A 23,335-nucleotide genomic window follows, 5' to 3' on the forward strand; every position below is an offset into this window, starting at 1 on the left:
GGGCATAACTAATAATCTCACATCAGGGGGCTTCAAACGGGGATGCAGTAGACCACATTCAGTATATGGGGTGACATTTGCATCATTAGTGCTGCATCATAATTCGTGCGTGTGCGTGTGTGCGCGTGCGTAATCTTATTTCCTAATGTTGCAAGCACTCTCTCAAAAGTTCATAAATATAAAACCAGCCTTTATCGTTACCACTAGCTATAAGAACTGTTCCTATATAGCTTTGATGAACTTTGGAATCAAACAAGAGGAAAATTTGTCTTGGCATTGAGGAGACAAGGGCAAACTTACTTCCTCTTGAAAAACAGCAAGATTTCCATCTCAGCAATACCTGTATCATTATGTGAACCTTTTATTGGGGGTTTGCAAAAGCTTTTTGGACACATACTGCTGTTCCTGTGAGGGAGTGCATATCAAGCCATATTTCTTTTAAAAATGCAAACAGCAGCACGTCTGTTTCCTCTCTGAAAAAGGCAATTCCCCTCAGCTATGATATGCAGATGGGCTAGCATGCTGTTGCCGCTGAAAAATATATATTGCACAATGGCCAAAATGAAATTGTGGCATGCTTTTAGAGGTTGTGCAGAAAAATCCCTCATGCTCTAAGTGGTTGCATATCTGGGGTTGTGAGGACAGGGTTTGTGAGAGGAGTTTAGTGATCATAATTATAATCATTTGAATATGCAAAGTTCTTTAACATTTACTGTGTGGAGGGACAAAAGAAAAAATGGAAAGTGCTTTTTTCCAGCTTTTTCTGCAGCAAGTGGTCTGGCTTACTTGTTTATTTAAATTATCTGGGCATGTATGTGTTCATTAGACCTACCCTACATCTTATGATTGCCACTACCATGGTGGTTCCTGTTTCTGACACACAAAAACAGATTCATATGGTGTTAAGTACCAAGGCTGTTATCCTAATATAGGCAGACAGAATAAATGATCTTCAGATTATTTGTACCTCTACAGTTCTATGGATCTATGAGTAATTTGGCCATTCTCAGAAGCAACATCAAGGATGTGTTTGTCTCAAACATAGAAAACAGCTTTTAAAAATTAAAATGACAGTCTCTGTTGTATCTGTGGTATGGTTTTAAAAATATTATTTACTGTTCATCTTTGACTATTTTTTGGCATAGGAATATACGCAGCATATCTGGATGTGGCCTTGGCCACACTAGAAAATGATGGGTGTGGTAATTTGAACATACCACCTGGCTACTTCTGTGGGACAGCTGAGATGAGGAGCCTCCCCTCCTTCAATCTGGCTGGAACCGATTGCCATTTGGCTCCTTCCCTCCCAAACTCCATCAATGGCATTCCATCTGGCTGCCTCAAAAGAAGAGGTGAGACATCAAAGTCCTCTCCTCCAGCTGACCAAGGGCCAATCATCCGTTGGCTCCTCCTCTTCCAGAACTCTCTCATGCAATTTCTCAATTTTCCTCTTCCTGCCTTGCACCTTTTCTGTCTATTAAATTGTGAACCATTATTTGGAACTCTGAAGCACCATGTAAACACATTGGCAGAAAGGAGGTATAGAAATGTTGCATTAAATAGGTGAAGACGTTAACATCTGAACATGCATGATACATATTGGTATATGCAGCGGTGAACTGTTTTTGTGAAAGTGCCCTTGGAAGAGCTCGAAGTTTGTAGTAGCAAAAGACACACAGAGATGCTCTTTAGAGTTATCATCTCATAGATGATAAAATGCACTGGACAGACAAGTCCAGACCCTGTTCATTTACCATCTGTCAGTCTGTCTCTTTCTTCCATGGGGACATTTCTGATACGAAAACATTTCAGGCTGGCCTCAAAAACTATCTGATCTCACCTGCCTGCCCCAAGTTTTAATATGCATCATGGGGGCTGATACGTTTCATTTCACTTGTGACTCTATGACCCTCCATGCATCTGGGAGATGGTGTTTATATTCATAATGCTTGCTTCATCTAGTGTGCCTTTTATTACAGGATTTCAAAGTACCCTGAAACCACTAATTAAGTCTCACAAGCCTCTGGTGAGAAGGGTCACACGTATGTCTACTTTAAAGATGGAGAAATTATAGAACAGAGGCTGGCATGCATCTTCATAGGAACACAGGAAGCTGCCTTACACTGACTCAGACCATTGATTCATCAAGCCCGGTATTGTCAACACTGACTGGGAGCAGCTCGCCAGGGTTTCAGGCAGGAATTTTCTAGCTGGAGATGCTGGGGATCAAACTTGAGACCTTCTGCATGCAAAGAATATGCTCTGTCATGGGACCATATCTTCAGGCATGCCAAACTTGGTCTGAGATTCAGAGGCCTTTCTTCCTCACCTCCTTGCTCTGATTCATCACTATTTTATTTAAGCATCAGAAGAAACCACAGTTGCTCTTGGAAGGCTTTTCTCCTGTGAGCCTATTTATATTTATTTATTATTACACTTACGTACCACTTTCCTTCCAAGGAACTCAAAGTGGCATCCATGGTTCTCCCCCTCTCTTTTTATCCTCACAACAATCCTGTGAGGTAGGTTAGGGTGAGAGATAGTGGCCCTGTTCAGACATCATGCTAAGCCATGATTGTTAGGGAATTTGCGCAAACCACAGTGGCTTAGTGTGTCATGTGAGGGGAGAAAATCCTGCTTACCATGGTTCCGAAACCATCCTGGCTGACCACCCTCCTGCAGCAGGGTTAAGGGGCCCCAGAGTGGCTTACTGTTATGTCTCTCGTGCTCCCCAGTGGTTAAAATGGGCTCTGAGTGGTATACAGGCTGCAACCACAGAGATGGCAGCCTAGAGCATCCTACACTTCCAGCAATGCTCTAGCTGGCACGGACTTTCTCTATGGTTGCGATGGATGGAGTGGCTGGTACACACATTTTTGCGGTGCAAGGGCCGCTGTGATCACTGACGGTGGGGGTGGGAGGGTGGTTACGGTAATGATGGGCCGTGTGGTTCCTGGTCGTGTGATGGTCACGTGTTTCATGGTTATGCTACCCCGCCCCCCTGTAGTTACCCTAACCACCCTCCCCCCATGTGCGCCTGACCAGGCCCAATGACTGACCCAAGGTCACCTACTGAGCTTCAAGGCTGAGTGGAGATTTGAACCCAGGACTCCCCATTCCTAGTCTGATACTCTAACCTGGGCTTCCTCAATCTGATACCCTCCAGATGTTTTGGACTACAACTCCTATATCCTTGACCATTGGCCATGCTGGCTGGGGCTGATGGGAGTTGTCATCCAAAATATCTGGAAAACACCAGGTTGGGGAAGGCCACTCTAAGCACTATACACCTGGCTCTCCTAAAAACCCAGAGAAAGGTACATCACATTACAACTGTGGACATACTGGGGGCTTCCAGATGGAGGGTTCCCAGTGCTACTAATCAGAGGGCATTGTGTACCTATTCCATCTTTTTTTTTTCCTTAATGGATTTTCTGTAATAAGGAAGATGGAAGAAAAGGTGGGAAAACATGGGATGGTTACGAGAGAAAGATGATGATGTCTGGATTCCCCCCCCCCTAAAATTCTGTGAATGAGGCAGGATGATGGCACCATAAAAGCTTCATCTGGAAGCATCCATTTGCCAGCCTACATAGATGTTCATCACAAAGATACATGAATGCCACCACTCCTGCAAATCATTTTGTAATCTTATTTAATTTTTAAACCTTGCCCCAAATTCCTACAGATATTTCAGTTTAGCAAAGCCTTCCACTTAATCCAGATATTGTGGAATGTGTAGCAGCAAAATGGGTCAGTTTTAAAACAGGGATTAGGATTTAACAACAGCAGCAACTGCAACAACAAAAGAATTGCTTAGTTGCCTTTCTCTTTAAAAAGACCCAAGGTGACTTGCAACAAAATGATGAAAACATACAAAATATAAAACAGCTGAAAACAATTTCAATTTAAAATACTCAAACATAATAAATTTATGGCCCCAAATATCCTGGCTATGGATTCTGAGGCAAGATAACGCCTAGAAAACAAGCATGGTGCTACAACAGCGGAAGAGATGGAAGGAGCAGAAAAATACAGGCATCAGGAACCCAGACCACAAGCGGAAAGGATGAAGTATTTGGGGCTTAGATTCAGAGGCTGTCCTTTGACACATTACATGGTGGTAACATGGGTTTGTCACTGGGTAAATATTCAAGAGGGAGCCACCTGGTGCCCTGATGAGTATGTCTCTATGACACACAGGTTTGCTAATGTAATCTGTACTATTCACACATTACTGTGCTTTTTCAGTGCATAACTAAAAACATAACCAGTGGAGCAACTCTACGACTGGGGTGTGAATTTTATGCTACCATCAGCTGCCCTTTCTCTGTCTCTTGTGTCAGGAAAGGTGTTGTGTCAGGAAACTGAAAGGTGTGAATCTGAATGATCCCGAAGTAAATCCTCCAGAAAGATGGCAAGAATTTGGCAATTTACAATGAGTGCCATTCCACACATCACACTGTAGGAAACCCAGGTTTGCCACAGAATGGACACTTGACAAGAAGCTGCAGCAAATGTTAGCTCTTTCATGAGTGTAGCTGTATTATGCATGCTTCTCTACATGTTTCTCCCATTCCCATTTTGTATTGTTACATATGCACATTAAAAACAAAAACCCTAGGTGTGCACCGAAAATAAACCACCATAATGTGTGGAGTGGCCCTGAGAAAAGCCATTAACACTCAACCTTTAGGCCATTCCAGAAGTAACAGGAAAGGTGCTTTATTTTCCCTATTTCCAAAACACATTCATGATAAGCAACAACCATCTATCTGTAAGAGCTTAGTTGTTTGTTTGTTATCCTCCCACAGTGTTGCAGTATTGCTGGCAAAGCTAATTTCAGAGCTGGTGTGCCACAGTACAAAACTACATATTGGTGGGTGAAAAGAAAAAGAAGAAAGCAAAGAGAAACAGGTTCTGACATCTAATCAGATCTGCTGTATTGATTTTTTGCAACTTTAGCTTTGGAACAAATCAGCAAAACAACCAAATTATCACCCAGAATTCACTTTCCCCAGAAGAAAGCCAGTTCAAAAGCAAGTCACAAGCGTGCACAGACACAAACATACACCTATAATACACACTCATAATCAGAGCAGATTCTCAGTTGGAAAGAACAAACGGAAGAAAAAATTTGCGCTCTCATCAGAGTGCCTTCAGCAACCACACGATTCCCATTTCCAACGAGATTAGAATTCCAGAGCAAGTCACAAAGCTAATGAGCTGCTCGTGCTGGACAGCAGCGGTTCAATTAACTCTAGCACATCCACAAAATCTTCTGTAATGCTTGGCTCCCTACACAAGAAGGAGATGGATAAATGAAGGGTTGCCCATTTAGCAAGGAGGACGCGGGGGGGGGGGGATGACGCTGGGTAGTGTGGACTCTCCAAATGATAAGGTTCAGTTGTATGGAATATACAGGTTCTGAAAAGAATCTAATTGCTGGCCCTAAAGAAGGAACTGTGAAGTCTCCTGGCTGAGGCATGTGATCACTTGAAGCCACCCCAATCTGTTCTCCCCCGAAACAACCCAAATCTGTGCGCAAGTTCATATGGGCATCTTGGCTCATTTTTGATGCAATGTAGTCAAAGAGGTGGCAATTTGTTTCAACCCATCTTCAGAGCGCAACTCATCATGTTCCTGAAACGTTTCTGGGAGAAGCTTTGAGTATGGATGTGACAAGCTGCAGTTTGGAGACAGATCGAAAATGCCTCACTGCACAGTCCACTGGCTTTCGAACTTTAAAACGGTTGCTTGAATCATCCCTGATCCAAGGGCACCTTGTTTTGGTGATCTGGCCGAAACATAATGCTGGTTTCCTGCTTATAAATCAGAAGCCAGCCTTGGAAGCATGCATTCTTTTCACCTTCCCTCTCGGGAGAAATTCCCCCCATCCTTCCCTTCCTGGTGTTAACCATGGTATTGCATTACGTGTCCACCGATGTAATTGCATTACATGCCTACCAATGTACGGTTAATGCAAATGGTCCTTCACGAGCATGGTCTGCAAGTCAACTTCAAACCATTGTTTCAGTCTCTGGTTTACAAGGGAACTATGATTTACATCAGTGTGCCTGTAGTGTGAAACCCCGATTAACACCAGGACCCTGTCTCCACGACAACAGAAGGAGAAGGAAGGATTGGCTTACCCACATTTTTCAAGGAGCCGGCTTTGGTCCATGCAGGGCTCCACGGGTGCGTGAACTGCACCATTCTAAGTGGCTTCACATAACTTACTTCCAGGTAGGGTGGGGGTGGGAGGTTGGAATGAATGTCATCTGACTGGCAGGGGCTGCTCAACCAATAAGAGAGGCTTCCCCCCATCCAGGCTCTTCCCCCTCCCCATCTCCTTTGATAAAAACTTTCTCCTACGTCTTTATAATCTCAGTAACTTGGAGCGCGCATTTTGGAAACAAGCCTCATTGAGTACAATGGGAGTTACTTCTGAGTAGACACTAATGGGTTTGTTGTGGGAAAGACAGCAGGGATGGGGAAACCAGCCCCCATTGTAACCCGATGCTGTGCAGGATTTCTCTAACGAAGATGTGAATTAGTTGCTTCTGAAGGCAATAAACCAAACAATAGAGAATCAGAGCCTTGAGATCACACTTTAAAGCACTTAGGGAATTTCTTCTTTAAACTGTGCCATTTCAACTGAGAGGAATTTCTGTAAGTTCTGATGTGGGCGTTCAGGGGACAAGCCTCACTGACTACAATGGGAGTTACTTCTGAGTAACTGGTTTGTGCTGGAACAGGAAACACACAGGAAACATCCCTTGACTCGGGTCATGGTGAAAGGCACACCCCTGGGCAGGGCTAGCATACCTGAGGTCAATGCAGAGGTTGGGGCACACAGCACCTATACTGGGCAGAACTCAACTTAAGGAAAAGAACTGGACTTTAAGCAAGCTCGGCAAATCTGGTTTTTCCCTGGAAGCTCCAGGGTGGCTGCTGGATGGCCACAACGTCATCTATTCCTAACAACATCAACACGCGGCCGGCTCGGAGTAAATCGCTGGTGCCCCCCCCCCAAGGGAGAAGGGAAATCACTTAAGAGGGGAAAGAAAGGTGGTGGTGGGGAATGCATGTTCCCAAGGCTCGAGCCTGATCCACAAGCCATAGTTTGCAGGGAGTTCGTATTATGTCTGCACTAGGCTGGTGTTGCATTTGGTGCATGTTTTCTCTGTTGATCCAGTGGAGTAACGTGTGTGTGTGTCCACGTGTGCTTTTTAGCATCCACCTGTAATCCTAGCCTAGCACCTTTAAACTGAACTTTGTTTGCTCTGTGATATTGCTGTTGGAGGAGATTAAGAGAACAAAATTGAGGGCGTTTGCTTGGCTCTTTCCAGGTTTTCAGATTAGCTTTCCTTCTTTCTGCAGTGGAAAAGGGGGGGGGGGTGAACAGGAAGAGTGACTGGTTTCTAATGAGTGATGCTGTGTGTGTGCTATAAGCATGCTATTTGGTGACAGCAGCCCAGGTTGGTGCCTGGTGGTGCAAATTAACACTCTCTCTCTTACTCCCACACCTGCCAGCTTCACATTCCCAAAGCCAGCTCCATTCCACAGGAAATGTGATCCTAACATTCTCCTGATGGGATGCTACCTTCGCAAAAAGAGTTATTGCCACCTGACTTCAATTCACCATTCCCATTAATAACATCAAGCAATGACTTCATCCCAGACCTGGAGAGTAAAAGAGCCAAATTGCTTTCATCCCGTCTGAGATATTAAAAAATTCTGCCCGGTTCAGCATTTGATCACCTGCAAACAGTGCATTATTCACATATGCTTTCAAAAAGCTGCAACACTATGAGACTAGGGAAAGATCCATCCTTAAAATATGCACATGCTCATGCACACACACACACACACACACACGCACAGATCCAGGCATATTGCTCTGCTTTTCTCTACAGCTGTGACTGATCCAGGTCAGATCTGAGTTGGTTCTGGGCCAGACAGAAGGCAACGCAGTTGCAATCACATTGCCTTCTGGCTGACACCGACATAACTTGAGCCATCCGAGGTCACAGAGAATGATCAAGTGACATGAAATCTTTAGGGAGCAGAGATTAAATAGCTCCCCTCACCATGAGCAGACTATCCATAAACAGCATTTGACCAGAGACTGATGAATGCCTTCAGGACTCTGCCATGGCCCAAACACTGCAACACCACCGGGATCGTGTTCCCACAGCAGAAAGCCTGAGTTGTGTGCTCTGCTGCCTCAGAATAAACCAGAACGTAGAAGAATATCTCAACAACGCAACCGTCCTGAAATTTAAACACCCATGTTTTTGTTCAAGTGGACAGAGTGCATGGTTTGTAGTTTGTCATGTTCACTGGCATGTAAAGGTGGGGGTGAGAAGGGCCCAATGAGCAGGGTTAGCCCAACTTTCTACCTGGGGTTTCAAGATAAAACCAGGACAGAAGTTCTCCCTACCTGCAGGAAATGTAGGGAAGCTTCGCCTGGACAGCCATGAGGTGATATCCAACATTAGTCCTACTTAGATGGACGTAATGAATGGGACTTAAGTTAGATGAACATTGGATACAACCCCACGGTTTTCAAGCGGTTATACGAAAGTTCTTTTTGCACAATAAGAACAAAAAGGCAGGACCATACCAATAAGGAGGGTGGGAAGCAAGCCAATGGGGGAAGTTCATCTGCACATAAGTAGCGTACACTGCTCTGATCTCCTTAGGTAGGAAGAGCAGGGCATAAATGCTATCAAATGAATAAATACCTAAAAATTACTAAGCCAGCAATACATTTCACTAGCCTACACAGGCTGCTTAAGTTACTCATTTTTGACACATTGGTGGGCCAAAAGAATTTTTAAAATGGGGCAGTTTACTTACATGCCTGCAGGAGAAAGCAAGTGGCAACTGGCAAACCTGGGAATCAGCAAGGAAATATTGGGGTGGGGAGAGAGAGGCAGAGATCTGATTCCTTTGATATCAGATGAGTTACCTGAGTTATGGGTGGAATGATGGGAAGCACTGTGCATTACAAGCCAACACTTTCTAGAATATGTAGATTGTTTCAAGCTTTAGTATATGGTATTCTGTCTTGCACAAGCATGTGGATATTGTTATTCCATGTCCTCAAGGAAAAACAGGGAACAACTCGGTCCAATACGAGATGCTATTCCCAGAGGCATACACCCTTGTCTCCAAAGCCCCCAAAGCATTGATGCACACTTCTATAGCAGTAAACAGCAATGAAAATTCTACAGCTATACTCACACTGTACATTCAGCTGCACCAGGGCTTCTCGGGGTCTAATGTTGAAGCCATTGTACCTGGCTGTCTGGCATTTGTAAGTCCCACTCATTTCTCGAGTCACTCTCTCCAAATGCAGCTTCCCGTCACTGGTTTCCACTGTCATGGCACCCGAAGGCATAGGGGCCTCCTTGTCTACTCTGGACCAGATGATGGGAGGCTTGGGCTTCCCTCGGACTTCGCATTGCAACTCTGCCCTGGAGCCTTCGCGGACAGTGATGATGGACTGACCCTTGGGCACCGTGATGGTTGGAGGCACTAATGGGAGAAAATGACAAGAAGAGATCGTAGCACAACAGAAATTTTTAAGAGTTGGCTAACAGGATGAATTGCAATAAGATGACTGTGCTAAAATAATTTAAAAAAAATCCACACTCTATGTCAAGGGTCAATGAAGTGTGATCAAAGAGAAGTTTTATTATAGAACCTGAATAAATAATGCATATCAGGCAAATGCACATGTAGCTGCTTATTTTGCAGAATTTATTTGGCTTCTGCCAGCCACGGGGAGGGGCTTTCCTCAACCTGCTAGTCAGTGTCTTGTGCAATATCCCTCTAGTTTCTGAGAACTTGATGAGCAGTACCTATAGGTTTACAAGTGTAACGTTGCAGCCATAAGGGACAGCAGCTTTCTTATTTTAAAATGATTTGTTATTTGCTGTACTTATATACTACATTTCTATGATGCATAACCAGAGCACTTTACAAAAGATTAAAAACACCAAATCTAAACACATTTAAAATAATCCATAACAACGATAGAGTAAAAATACATATATATCAAAGCATAAAATGAAAAACTAGAATGCTGAAATCTGCCTCCAGTGCGAAAATCAACCCTTGAGTCATGTGATCATGGGCCCACCCATGAGGTAGGGTGAGTCCCCTTTCTTGGGTGGCAGACTGGGAGGAGTGGTGGATTGTGCACCCTGCTATTGGGAGGGTAAACCACCAACCAATGGAGCCTGCTGCTGCCTCACAGACTGATGCCTCATTCTAAGAAAATGCCACAGCAGGAAAGCAACAACATCTCAGTGTGAAGGACCCTCCCCCACCCACCCACAATGAGGCATTTGGGTCTGGTAGGCTCTCTGGATAAAATGCCACAGCACGGAAGGGGCCAGCACAGCTCTCCAGAGCAATGTTGTGTGCCCTTCTGCAAATGTGTGCATTTTCACCCATTGAATAAAGCATTTTTGTGTATATTTTTGCAAACACAGACATTTTAAAAAAATGCATTTTGTAGTACATTTTTTGAAATGTACGCATTTTGGGTAGACTTTTTGCATGAGAGAACTGCATCACAAACTACAGAAATCAATACATTTCAGCGGCAAAATGCCTTCCAGGTTGTCTAGGTTCAGGAAGCATGAACTTAGTAAGTCTGCATTGAAAGACTTACCAACTGAACAAATTTCTCACCCATCCCTAGACAGAGCATGACCCTAGCGGGCTAACAGGAGAGACCTCATCTGCTACAGAAATGGGGCCTGGTTTCTGGTGGTCATAGTTAAGATGCCCAACTGGTCCCATGGGTGGATCTTTGGAGGTTGCGCTTTCACTGCTCCCTGTAGGCTCAAGAGCCATTGGCTGTCCTTCCATCATCTTAGATCAGGGGTGTTGAACTTCTTTCAGCCCAAGGACCAAATTCCGTTTTGGAGACGCTCTTGGGGGCCACATTCCAGTGGTGGATGGGGCTGAAGGCTGAAGAGGTGAGGGAAAAAGCATGGGACCCCATATCCCCCGAATCCCACCATATTTTTGCTTAAAACTCTTCTTGCCAGTAACTCATCCTTAGGAGAGGCATTTCAACCTTTTCGAATGTGAGAAAAAAAGCCAGGAAGCCACCAAATGATTGGTGGTTGGGGAAAAGTGAGTGGGGCCAAGGGAAGGGGATGTGGCCTTCTGGGAACCCCAGAGGGCTGGATTTGTCCCCCAGGCCTGCAGTTCTGCACCCCTGTCTTACATAGATTCATAAGCCCTTAGGTGACACTTGGACCCAGGCCTACTCCAGCTCAGACACCATCGCTGCTGCCAGAATTCTCCTCCTCTGCCAGAGCCTGGTCTTGCTGAAGCTCAGAGATGGTGCTCCTGCCATCGTGGAAAGAAACAGGGTGGCTCCTGCTCCTCTAAGTGCTCATTCTTCAAGCTCTCTCTCTCTCCATACATTTTCAGGTACACTGATGCTTTCACATATCGAAACGCTTCATATTAGTCCTTCGTAGAGGAAACGTAAGGTTCTGAAGTCATTTTAACCTGCACTGCCCAGTAATGGCTCAGCGTGGCCTGTATATGTAAGAGAACCAAGGGAGAGTGTGATGATTTTAATCACAGGAAGAAAGAGTACACAGCTCAGCTTCCTTAAGAGCGTATTTAGGCGGTTCTAGTTGCTGCCATCTCCAGCCGCTGCCTCACTAGGCAATAAGAAGGTGATTTTCAATTTGCAGGTCTCCTGTGGACTGTGGAATCTCATCAGATCCTCTCCATGATGGTGCGAAGGCAGAACTGCACCCTCATGCCTCAGCACTGCCAGTAGACGCTCAACTGGCAGGAGACAATTTTCTCCATGGGAAAAATGTGTAAATTGCATTTGAGGAGTTTTTAATTAAAGCTGGGGCCTCCTACTGTGGATGACCATCTTGGTGCATTGTGGCCTCACTTGTGGGGTGAGATGCGATCAGAGCGCCAGGGACTGTGGAAATGTTTTCCTAGTTTGCCAGTGCCGTCCACTGTGCTTACGTGGAAAGAAAGACCCACAATTCAATCCAATCACGATTAAATGTTTCTTAAAAGCACATGAAGAATTTTAAGATGGAGTTTTACCCTCTCATCACTTCTAAATTTCCGTGTGGCAATGAAAATGAAAGGTCTTCCAAGGGTCCTCATTTGGAAACCCTGTCTTGAGCGTGCAACTACAATCCCCATAATGATGTTTGCAGCAAAGATGCTTCAAAATGCCCTGTTCTCCAGCTGCATTAACTCTGTGTTACTCTTATTTATTTATATATGTGTTAGATGTATATACTACTCAACTGGCAAATACCCTCGGAACTCTTAGGGTTAAACTAGACATGGTGCTAAGTGCATCATTAGAAACTACATCAGGGCTAAAAAAAAAATTACTACATGCATGGGGTGGTGATTTTCATCAGGATCACAGGTTTAACCCTTCCCTCCCCCACTGCAATCTGAATTAACCCCCCCCCCCCACATGCTACTACTAGCCCTGGGGGAAAAAAGCTCCAATTGGTGCAAATGGGAGCTTTTTTCTAAGGCTAACAGGAGCTGGGAGGGTTTTTTTATTGTGATTGTGACTGGTTATGGAAGGGTTAAACTTCCACTCTCCATGCACTGTGGCCCTGATCAAAATCACCCCTGCACGTATTATTACACTTCATTTTTTCAAAAATGACAGTTTCTAATGACTCACTTAGCATCATGTGTAGTACTAGTTTGGCCATTAACCAGTACTTCTGAGAGTATTAACTATTTTATCCTCAGGGCTAAACCAGTTTTAACCATCTTCTTCTTCTCTCTCTGTCTCTGAACCAATATGCATGAATAAATGGACTAGGATAGAACTCCCTGACATGTTCCATATGGAGACATTTCTTTTTATGTGGGGAAGCATTCAAACCTATGGTCCCTCACCTTTAACATGAAGTGATACACTCCAAGGTGCATATACTGTACTACATATTTTTCCATGGTGGATTCACCCAGAAATATGAAATACTGGAACTATCTGCTAACTTTAGATTTAGACTAGATCTGCTTTCTGTTGGACTGCAACTCTCAGCATTCCCAATAACTGGAAATGATGGGTGTTGTAGTCCAACGCATCTCGAGGGCACCAGGTTGGGGAAGCTGGACTAGACAGCAACCCCTTCTTAAAGGTTCATTTTCATACATTTGGAACAGACAGGAAGAAACTGCACAGGAGTGTGCCATTCAATCCTAGCCTCTCCAATTAACTGAGTGGGGCGGGGGGTGAGGAGGATTTCACCCTGTGATTAAAGCTAGTCTACCAACCGAATTGATTAAAGCTTGCAGCTTTGTTGCCTTGATCATGTTTCCAAAATTCCTTCCAAAGATTTTTGATGAGGGCATGAATTCCTTTCACTTCATTCAAATGTGCACTCTGCCTGTCAGGCTTCTCAACAGTTCAAGGAGGAAGTGTACAGAAGAAGCTTACCTGTCTCTGAAGAAATGTTCACCTCAACACTGAGGTCAGGAATGGGCGCCCCTTGGAAGGAAGCCACACACAGGTATGTGCCATAGTCAGTGAACCGGAGGTCAATTATTTCCAGGCTGCTTGTCACCGGTGGAAGTTCTGGATCATTCCTAATGACAACTAGCCGATCAGACAGCTTGGCCAACTTCCCATTCTTGAACCAGGAGTAGGAAACCTTCTCTTGTGGGACGGCATCTACGTGGCAGGAGAGCTTCAGGTCCTGCCCCAGCTGGATGGTCTCACTCTCTTTGATCACATCAGGAGTAATCTGGAATGTAGCGTTTCTCATGGCTGGAAGAGACACAAATGCCCAGTCCATGAATAAAAGCACCAAATGCAGCAATGCCCTGTATCCGATTCCTCTAAGAGTCAAAGAAAAGGCAACAGCACCTTGTAGACTCTTAAGGGCCAAACAATATGTTAAATGTGTATATGCCTGGGGTCTCCAATGTGGTGGCCGTGGGCGTTAATGTGCCCACAGACACCTCTCTAGGCATCTACCAGGCTCCCTGCCCCTTCTGATTTTAATTTTGTTTCCTAAGACTTTGTAATTACTTTTTTTTTAAAACCTGGAGGCTGCCATGCTACAAAGTGAAGGGTTGTCCTGCAGCACCATTATTTGGGTTGAAAACTGTGGTTTTTAGAGCTTAGACTCCATCTCTTTCTTGTACTTAGTTTCTTGGGCAGGTTTGTTTTCTGGGAAATGAGTGTTTTGTGACTAGTCATGCCGCCCAATGGCAGCCATTTTGTGAGAGCACCCACAACACTCTCTCAAAATTCCGAATGTGGCCACCAGTCCCAAAAGGCTGGGGACCCCTAGTATATACATTTAACATGTCTTGTTTAATGGCAGCTTCCCTTCTGGGGAAAACAGTGGCTTTGCTGGTGGTCAGGGATGGGTGTGTTTTCACTGTCACTATGGTGCTGGGGGAATAGGCCAATCTTTCTCCTGCACCTTATGGTCCCAGTTCTGATCAGGGCACCTGCAGCTGTTATTTTTAAAGTAAAAACTAAGGATGTATGAGAATTTTGCTTTTGCTCACAAAACATGTGAGGATGCCCCATTTCAAGCCCAGAATGTGAGTGCAAGCACAAGGGCTGGCCAAAGACATTTTGTTGCCTGAGGCAAGGAACAAAATGGTGCCCCCTCCCATTCCACATACAAAAGCCAACTGAATTGTAAGTTGAATCTCTCATGGAGGCCAGTATCCTCCATGGCACCTGAATGCAATAGCCTAGTTTAGGGGGTGTAGGGCAAGCCATGTGGCACACAACATCTTGCTGTGGCCTCCTAGGGATGGTGGAGAAATCCGCCACGGACTCCCCCAGAGTCCATGGCGGAACGGACTACTCCCCGCCACCACCCCAAATCCCCCCTGGATGGACCCTACCTGCCGCTGGCTGGTCCAGTCCATCCGCTGCCATCTGCTGCTCTAGTCTGCGGCTGCAAATGGCATCCAGCGTAGCGGAAGCCATTTGCATCCCTGCTTTAGCCATGATAGGCTATGTAAATATTTACATAGCCTATTATGGCTAAAGCAGGGATGCAAATGGCGTCCCCTACGCTGGACGCCATTTGTGGCCGCAGCCCGCCAGCGGACAGAAGTCCGGCTGCGGATGGGCCCGGCCGGCGCCTCCACGGACTTGCCATGGAGCGGAGCCGGCCAGGGAGGATTCCGGGGGGAGGGACGGATCGCCTCCCCTCACCCCCCACGGACACCCCCCCCGGAATCTGGAAGTAAGTATTTCGTGCATCCCTATGGCCTCCCAATATCTGCTGCCTAAGGCTATTGGCTCACTCTGCCTAATGGTAGGGATGGCCCTGGAGAGGAAATGTCTGCCAAAATTATTTGTAAATTGTCAAACATGTGCCTGCGTTTGCCTCATTCCTGATTCCCAGTTTGATTTGCGCAAATTTCCTCCATAGATTGAATCAGCCCCACTTTAGTCTATGGAGGAAAGTCGTGCAAATTTTGGGAAATCTGCCCAAATCTCCCATTCAATCGCTGCTCAGTTTGCACTAGCTTCTCGTTTGTCCAGATTGAGCAGCAAGTGCAAATGCGAATTGGGCAAGAGATGGGGAGTGAGACGATGTTTGGAGAATCCTGGTGTTCCCTAACATTGCTTGTTTGCTCATCCCTAGTAAAAACAACAGTGACAAAAAACTCTACAGAGATGACTGTGGGGAGATCAGGAGAAGAACAAGAGGGACAGAAGAGTTGCAGCAATGGCTTAAGGAGTATGGGTAAAGTTACATGTCAGGTACTCAGCCTGGAACTGTGTGTGTGTGTGTGTGTGTGTGTGTTGGAAACAGAACAGGAATACTATGAGGACTATTCATTAGTTTTGGGGTAAGCTATACAAAAGACAAGCTTAGGAAATGCCTTCCCTGTCCCACAGTACCAGCTTTACATTGTATTCCAAAATTAAAACCAGAACAACAAAGTGCACTGGGGATCCAGGCTCGATCCCCAAATAGGTCCACAGAAAGACGTACATCGCACCAACAGATTCACTGTCTTCTTGGCTGGATTCCCCACGTTGTTGATGGCCGTGCAGTTGTAGTACCCTGAATCTTCCACGTGGATGCCCCAGATGGTGAGATTGCCCCCTTTAACAAGGCTGTTGTGGGGCATCGGGCTGGGTGAGTGGGACCAGACCACCTGGGGCAAAGGGTCCCCACCAGTTAATGAACACTGTATGGTGACATTATCTCCGGGATTCACCACCAAGGTCTCGTTTGCAGACAACTTTAGAGCTGGTGGAGCTGGAAGAGAGAGAGAGGTGTGGGGAGAAGAGAGTGATGAAGGTAAATTTCCAAGAGGCTCTTCACTTTGTTCTTGAACTCGCAGGAAAGAAGCTAGGCTATGGATGGAACAAGTTAGAATTGTGAATCTGAGGCTGTATTTCTCAAACGTTTGATACCAGGAGCATGGACCATTTCATCATTTCTGGATTAAAATTGGGGGAGTGCTTCATGGTTACACTCCAAAAGATTTGCTCAGTGGAGCCTGATGGCTCCGATGTCAGTGGGGCAGTGCATCTGCTCTGGGTTTCAGTCAGAACGAGTCAGAACTCAAAGGGAGCTTCGCACCTAGGATAACTCCTATAGAGTTCTGAGTGGTTCCGAATGAAACCTGGAGCAGATTCACCGCCTCATTGACATCAGAGCCACCAGCCCCCATCAGATTTGTTTACGTTTTCTCCATCAGTCTGTGGAACAAGAGGCAGGCATCGGCCTTGCAACTCCAGGATAGCCAGGTTAATATTGCTTCCCAGGTGGTTACAGCTCAAAGATGGGACCATGTTTTCTGGGCCCAGGTGGTAGTGCTTCTAGGATTTACCCCAGTAAGTGTACACTAGCACTGGTAATTTACTCCCTCTTTTAGCACTGGGTGGATTCTTTAGTAGTAGGGATGCTGGCTGGCCAAGTGCACCCAAGCCAGGCAGGGAAATGAAGTTCAAGAGCTGAAAAAGTCTGAGGAGGAGAGGCAAGTTTTTAGAACTCCTGAGCACTTGCCCACTCCAAATCGGAATCTGAGCTGGAGAAGGATTCCCCCTTCCCATCCCTGTTGCAGTCCTCAAAAGCACCTGAAACACCTTTTCCCCTTCCCTTTAAGCACAGCAACGTGAGCAGCGGCAGAGGCGCACAGTGAGAAGAGAGGAGCCCCCCCTTCTCCAACAGTACAGTACACTGATTAGCAGAGTGCTAGAATGATGGAGCACTGGTGGACCATGGGAGATGTAGTTCTCCCCAGGGTTGCTGCAATTACAGCAGCCCTTGGGAGAGCTCCCATGTCACTAATCAGGATACCAGAGCGTTGGAGAAGAAGGGAGCAGGAAAAAACCCCCACCCAACCCTTTCTCTCCTTGCATCATGGCCCTCTGCTGCTGCTCATGCCTATGAAAAGGGAAGGCAAGAGGCAGCGTGTTTTGAGGAGCTGGGGCTGACAGGGTATTTCTGTGGATGAGGAGAGATAATTTTTCCAACCCCCTTGGCTTGGCTTGGCAGAATGACTAGATTTTTCCCATGGGGACCTCAAAGAGCTCTCCCCTCTCATAGAATTCCATTGGAGGGTTCACCCCTATCCAGCAGTACATCACTGTTAAGTTACAGCTGGAAAATTGAGTAGTTCACTGCCTTTTCCTTGCGATGTTTCACAGGGACCACACCAATGCTGTGTCAGTAGAACTCAATCTACCTGAACCTGGAACGCTCAGAATGCCCTCAATCTACCTGAACCTGGTGCTTTCCACAGCAAGTCCCATCTTCCCTAACCAGCATGGCCATTGGCCACACTGGCTGGGGATAATGGAGTTGTAGTCCAACTACTGGAAGGTGCCAGCTGGAAGGCTTGTATAACTAGCTTTATTTTCCTGGACAGACAACTTGCATTCAGACATAGTGCCAACCCATGGTTGGGCATGATAAACCATGGAGCGGCCTCAGACCTTGGGCCACACACTCCTGCCACCCCTTCATCCTTCTTCCGTGCACGAGGGGATGAGATGTGACCTTCAATCACAGTTTGTGGAGAAATGGCCCTTTCCAACTGCACCCTCCCCATCTCATTTTATTCCTCAAAGCAAACTCACAATAGCAAAAGCTTTTGCCTTGCGGATTTAATTCTCACTAGTTGAGATCCTGGCAATGAAAGAGCAGAACTCTTTTAGGTTGTTAACATCCCCCCCCCCCGCCACTTGTAGCAATTGGTGCTAACCTCTCTGGCCATTCCCTTGTCCTGTGCACATTCCAAATACCCAGCTCCAACCTCATTCACAAATCCTTGAGCCTCCCCTCTGATGCAAGGAGTCACATTACGAATGGGCAGCTCCTCTGCTTTAGAATGCTTAACCTCGACCCTCCTGATTAATTCCTTGTCTCTCCCACATCCCCAGACACAGATCCAAAAGGCTTTTCTCTGTGTTTTTTGTCTAATCTCTCAAAGGCCCTTTAAAGCCCCTTGTCGGGGCCATCAGAGACTCCAAGTAGGGCTCAGAAAGCAACCGTCAGTGGCACAAAGACAGAGAGCATGTTTTAAGTAACAGCCGTAATAATGCAAAATAAGGGGTCGTTACATATTCATAAAGCTTGATTTAACGACATCATTATTTCTGCCATCTCCTCTCCTTGGACCCTGTGTTAATGAGCTGTCCTGGGTTTGCCTTGAATTTCTGAGTTACAGCTCATGCAGAGTAAAGGTGGGAGGGTTGTTCTCTTCCCTCCGTAAAGGGACAGCAACAGACGTATTTCACAGCCATTCTGGTTTCTACACGTCCAGACTGATTGCCTTACCTGGGGTGCTTCAGAAACCAGTTCTCCCATTTACTGGCCAACTATGACAACAAGAGATGCATCCCCCCACCCCCCGCCCAAACAAGAGTCTTTCCAATCACTTAGTACCCAGGTAAGCTGAGGAGTCGTCTTCAGGCCACCATATTAAGACAGGATGGGGCCATGGGCAGCTGTAACCTAGTGCTGAGGCAAATGTTTTCAGCTGAGAACTTTCAGCTCAAATTTTGAACTGGGCAGGGGGTAGGTGGGGGGATAGGACAATGAAAGTCCCTGGAAAATTTGAGAGCAGGGAGGGTTTAAATATGTGTGCACTCACTGCTACTGGAGCATCTCTCCTGGCAGCCAATATTTTTTTTTGGGGGGGGGGTGTTCGCAGGTTGTGTGTGTGTGTGTGTGTGTGTGGGGGGGGTTATGCCAGGTAGAAGCCACCAGAAGTGAGTCAATGCACATTTTGTTGTCTCCCCTGAAATTAGCTAAGATCCCCCCAGCTCCACATTTCACTGCTCATAGGATGGTGAAATGGGGGGGGGGGCAATAGCAATAAAACAGGGGTGTAGAAAGTATGGCCCACGGGCTGCATGCATCCTTGCCAAGCTACTTCTGGTGGCCCACCAGACCCCCTCCATCTGCTGCTGCCAGAAAAACTGTGGATGGCACTGCTGGGGTGTTATCTCCAGTCTCTGCTAAATGCTAGCAAGGGAACCCCTTCCCTTACTCCGATCTCTCAGCAGAGATCGGAAAGAAGGAAGAGGCTTCCTTGAGCACTTGCAAAAGAAACTCTTGTTTGAGTGTGTGTGTGTGTGTGTGTGTGTGCGCGCGCGTGCGTATAGTATACACAAATATGTGGAGAAGTTGGAAGCAGGGGAAACTGAAGTCAACCAAGTGCTGCTGCAGCTCAAAGAGCTCCTCATTTGACATTGTATCAACACAACTATTATGTCAAAGGAGTTATGGTGCCACTCTACACAGCTCTGGTAAGTATTTCAGGTATTGCACTCAGTTTTTTTTTTTTTTAAACCCATTTCATTTAAGAATGTTATTAGATTTTGGAACATGATACAAACTCGCATGTTGTTGGTCCATACACGGATTCCTAAATCAGCACCACAGAGTTCAAAAAGTATGTTTAATGAACTAGAGTGATTCTGAGGAACACTTCAAGGACGCTAAAGGATACAGAATGCAAATTCTAGGAGAATAAACTGAAGGAACTGGATCTGCTTTGCCTGAGGAGAGGACGATGTTTATAGATGGGTTTGGACACATCTTTATGACCTCTGAAATTGTGGATGGGTTTTGGTATGTGAAGTGCAGAATATTGTTTGTATGAAGCTTCTTTGCCTGGTGATTTCCAACAACATACCAGAAGATAATGTACCACAAAAAGAGTACCCACGGTCAGTGAGTGATGCATGCATCGTCTTTCCAGGCTTTTAATTTTTTTTAATCTTCACATCTCTGATTACTCAATGATGTTGTAGAAGTGTTAAGATCTGTAAAAACTGTGGCACTTTTCTGAGTTTTTGTTATATTGGCTTTATCCTCTGCTGCTGGTTTTATGCTGTTCTTAGATGCTATGATTATTGGTTTTATTTATTTTTTGTATATAATTGTTTTTCTTTTTAGAAGATGCTGTGCAGAGAATGTTTTGTTCTTGCATGTGACATGAATGCACACAAATGCAGCCCATAAATAAATAAATAAATCAAATGGAGCATTAAAGCACTGGTGCATAACCTCTTTAAGTCTGAGGGCCAAATTCCATTTTGGAGAAGATTTTGAGGGCTGCAGTCCAGTGGTGGATAGGACTAAAAGCAAAAGTGGTGGATGGGACTAAAAGCATTTTGGAGCCCAAAATGCCAGTATATTGTAGCTTAAAGCTCTTACTGAAAGGAAAGGGGCTTAGGAGAGGCATTTCAACCTTTTAGAACAGGGAAAAAAACTGCACAAAAGCCAGAAAGCCATCCAATGATTGGTGGGTGGGGTGTGCGCAGTGGAGGCTGGTGGCTCCAATTTCTGTAGGGCTGTGAGTCTGCTCTGGGTTTCAGTCAGAACCCATTGGGTTCAGCACCTTGGATAGCTCCTTTAGTATTCTTACTGGTTCTGACTGAAACCCAGAGCAGACTCATAGCCCCATTGAAATTGGAGCCACCAACCTCCACTGGGCCAGGGGAAGGGGAAAAGGCCATCAGGGGAAACCCGGAGGCCTGAAATGGGACCCTAGGAGGGCTGGATTTGGCCCCCAGGCCTGAGGTTCTGCACCCCTGATTTAAAGGCTTTCATAACGTATACAGAGAACACTCGCTCACTCTGTGCGTCAAGAATGCATGATGATTTGATGATAAGGAATGGCATCTCAAGCTGGACTTTTTGTCTTCCCATTGGTCCCTCCCTTCTTGAATCATCACTTGTGTGTTATTTCTCCCACTTTTCACTGAATTGTTGATTCTTTCCATCATTTCCCACCTTCAATCAAATAATTCTTTCCCATCTTTGGGCTACAGGTAGCCTCCATTTCCAAGGACCAATATGGAATAGAATACAGTTTATGGCAGCAATGTGAAAGCCATAGGTTTTTGCCCTTGACAAGGCTCAAAAGTATTTTTCTTGACATAATGGGCCTCACTATGAAAGAAAAAAAAGTCTCTGAAGCTCCAGTTTAGACAACAATTCAAAATTATACTTTTTATTTTATGCCTGCTTCTTGGCCTTAATAGCTAAAATCCTGCTGAGCAACAACATTTTATTTTATTTTTCACGGTAATGTCAGAAAATGTGACCTGATGGGACTGGTGCTGCCTTGGGGTGGCTTGTTTATATGTATAACTGGGAGGAAAAGAACCTGTAAAACTGCCACCTGCACCTTGTAAAAGCGCCAGTAGCATCTCTCCAGGCAATGGAGCTCTGGCTAGACAGCACAAAAGCCAAGCTCCGCTTTGGGGCCCACCTCCATTCACATCCTCCCCTAGCCAGCGGATGGAGGCTAACAATATGCAGCCATTGTTATGCAGGAGATGAATCTCATTTATTTGTAACCTGTGGCGATTCCTTTTGTTCTCAGCTCAGAAAACTTGCTGGCGAAGTCTGCTGTGGAAGCGGGGGGGGGGGGGACCAATAAAAACAAAGAGTCGCTTTCAATTCCCTTTGAAGTCCAATTTGCTGCAGTACAACTGCAGGAGAATTCTCCAGCTGTGCTGCTTAACTTTTCTGAAACCAAGGGAGAAAAAAGCATCCTTTACACTGCCTTGGCTGTGCATCCTCCCAGTGTGCAGTGCCCTGGGTAGGCCACAGTCCTGTAGCTGACCTTTTACACCTCGTGATTGTACAGCCATTAATAATCGAATACTGAGGAAAAACTGGGTGTATATGCAAAACCACAGAGGTCTGCCAACCCTTAATAGACACCCTGTGGTATTCACAGGCAGGGGACTTAGAGCATCTCTACACCAGCCTAAAATCCCACATTCAAAACAGGGCTTTCTGCTTCCGTTTTAAATGCAGAACCACAACAGACTCCCTTTACATGTGCTTCCTTTCCCCCCTCCCCTCCCCTTTCCCCCTCCTTCTCCCCCTTCCATATGTTTCATTGGTCTAGCATCTCTTCTTGCACCTTTTCCTTTTTCATAGAGGGAACTCAAGCAGAACACAAGTGGGGTAATTTGATAGCTCTAGGGATGGCGACGAATTCCACCACAGACTCCAATGAGTCTTCCGGAATCCATGGTGGAACGGAAGACTTGCCCCCGCCTCTGCGCGGAATCCTCTTCAGCTGGATCCTTCGGCTCGGATTGCCAGCGATACTGCTATGCCGTATTGCTGGCTGAAGGGGATGTACTGCGGCCGCAAATGGCATCCGGGATGCCATTTGCAGCCATAAAGGCCTTAGTTTAAGGTAAATGCAGCTGTAAATGGCTGCATTTACCTTAAACTAAGGCCTTTGCAGCTGGAAATGGCGTCCTGGATGCCATTTGCGTCTGTGCTTTTAATTAATGCGATAGGCTACACAAATATTTGCGTATTTTAAGGTAAGCGTTCCACCCATCCCTAGATAGCTCATTATCTCCGAGCTATTTAAAAATGGAATAAAGGTCATTTCGTGTGGGAGATGCCCTGGAGAATGAGGACGTCATCTAAAGGACCGGCAAACTTCCATGAGTGAGCAATCTCAATAGCAGGATAAAAGGTCCATGTGAAGAAGCCCCCCGAAGTGGTAAAGGGTGATTTTCCATTTGAATCCAAAGTTATGGGGTGATTCTAGTGGTTTAATGCAGGGGTTCAGTCTCTTTCCCCCAACCACAGATCATTTGGTGGCTTCCCAGGTTTTGTGCACGTTTTCCCCCCATTCTAAAAGGTCGAAGTGCCTCTCCTGACACTTAGTTCCTGGCAGGAAGGGCTTTAAGCTAAAATACGCTGGTATGTTTGGCCCTACCCCTTTTGCCTTTCTCCTCCCACCACTGGAATGCAACCCCCAAAAGCTTCTCCAGAATGGAATTTGGGCCTTGGGCTGAAAGAGGTTC

At 45.8% G+C, this 23,335-nt stretch overlaps 1 protein-coding gene across 1 annotated transcript in view; it reads right to left on the reverse strand.

Moving 5' to 3' along the window:
• Positions 1–23,335, reverse strand: part of MDGA1 (MAM domain containing glycosylphosphatidylinositol anchor 1) — a 386,593-nt gene that overhangs the window by 203,558 nt on the left and 159,700 nt on the right. Inside the window, exons 6-8 of the mRNA XM_084832471.1 lie at positions 16,020–16,289; positions 13,484–13,813; positions 9,253–9,546 (exon numbers count right to left, since the gene is read on the reverse strand). Coding sequence (XP_084688597.1) covers positions 9,253–9,546; positions 13,484–13,813; positions 16,020–16,289 — 894 coding nt within the window. The remainder of the gene's footprint in view (positions 1–9,252; positions 9,547–13,483; positions 13,814–16,019; positions 16,290–23,335) is intronic.

Source organism: Heloderma suspectum, chromosome 1 (genome assembly GCF_057233095.1).
Source record: "Heloderma suspectum isolate Gila_16-S chromosome 1, 16-S_ref, whole genome shotgun sequence".
Lineage (NCBI taxonomy): Eukaryota > Metazoa > Chordata > Lepidosauria > Squamata > Helodermatidae > Heloderma > Heloderma suspectum.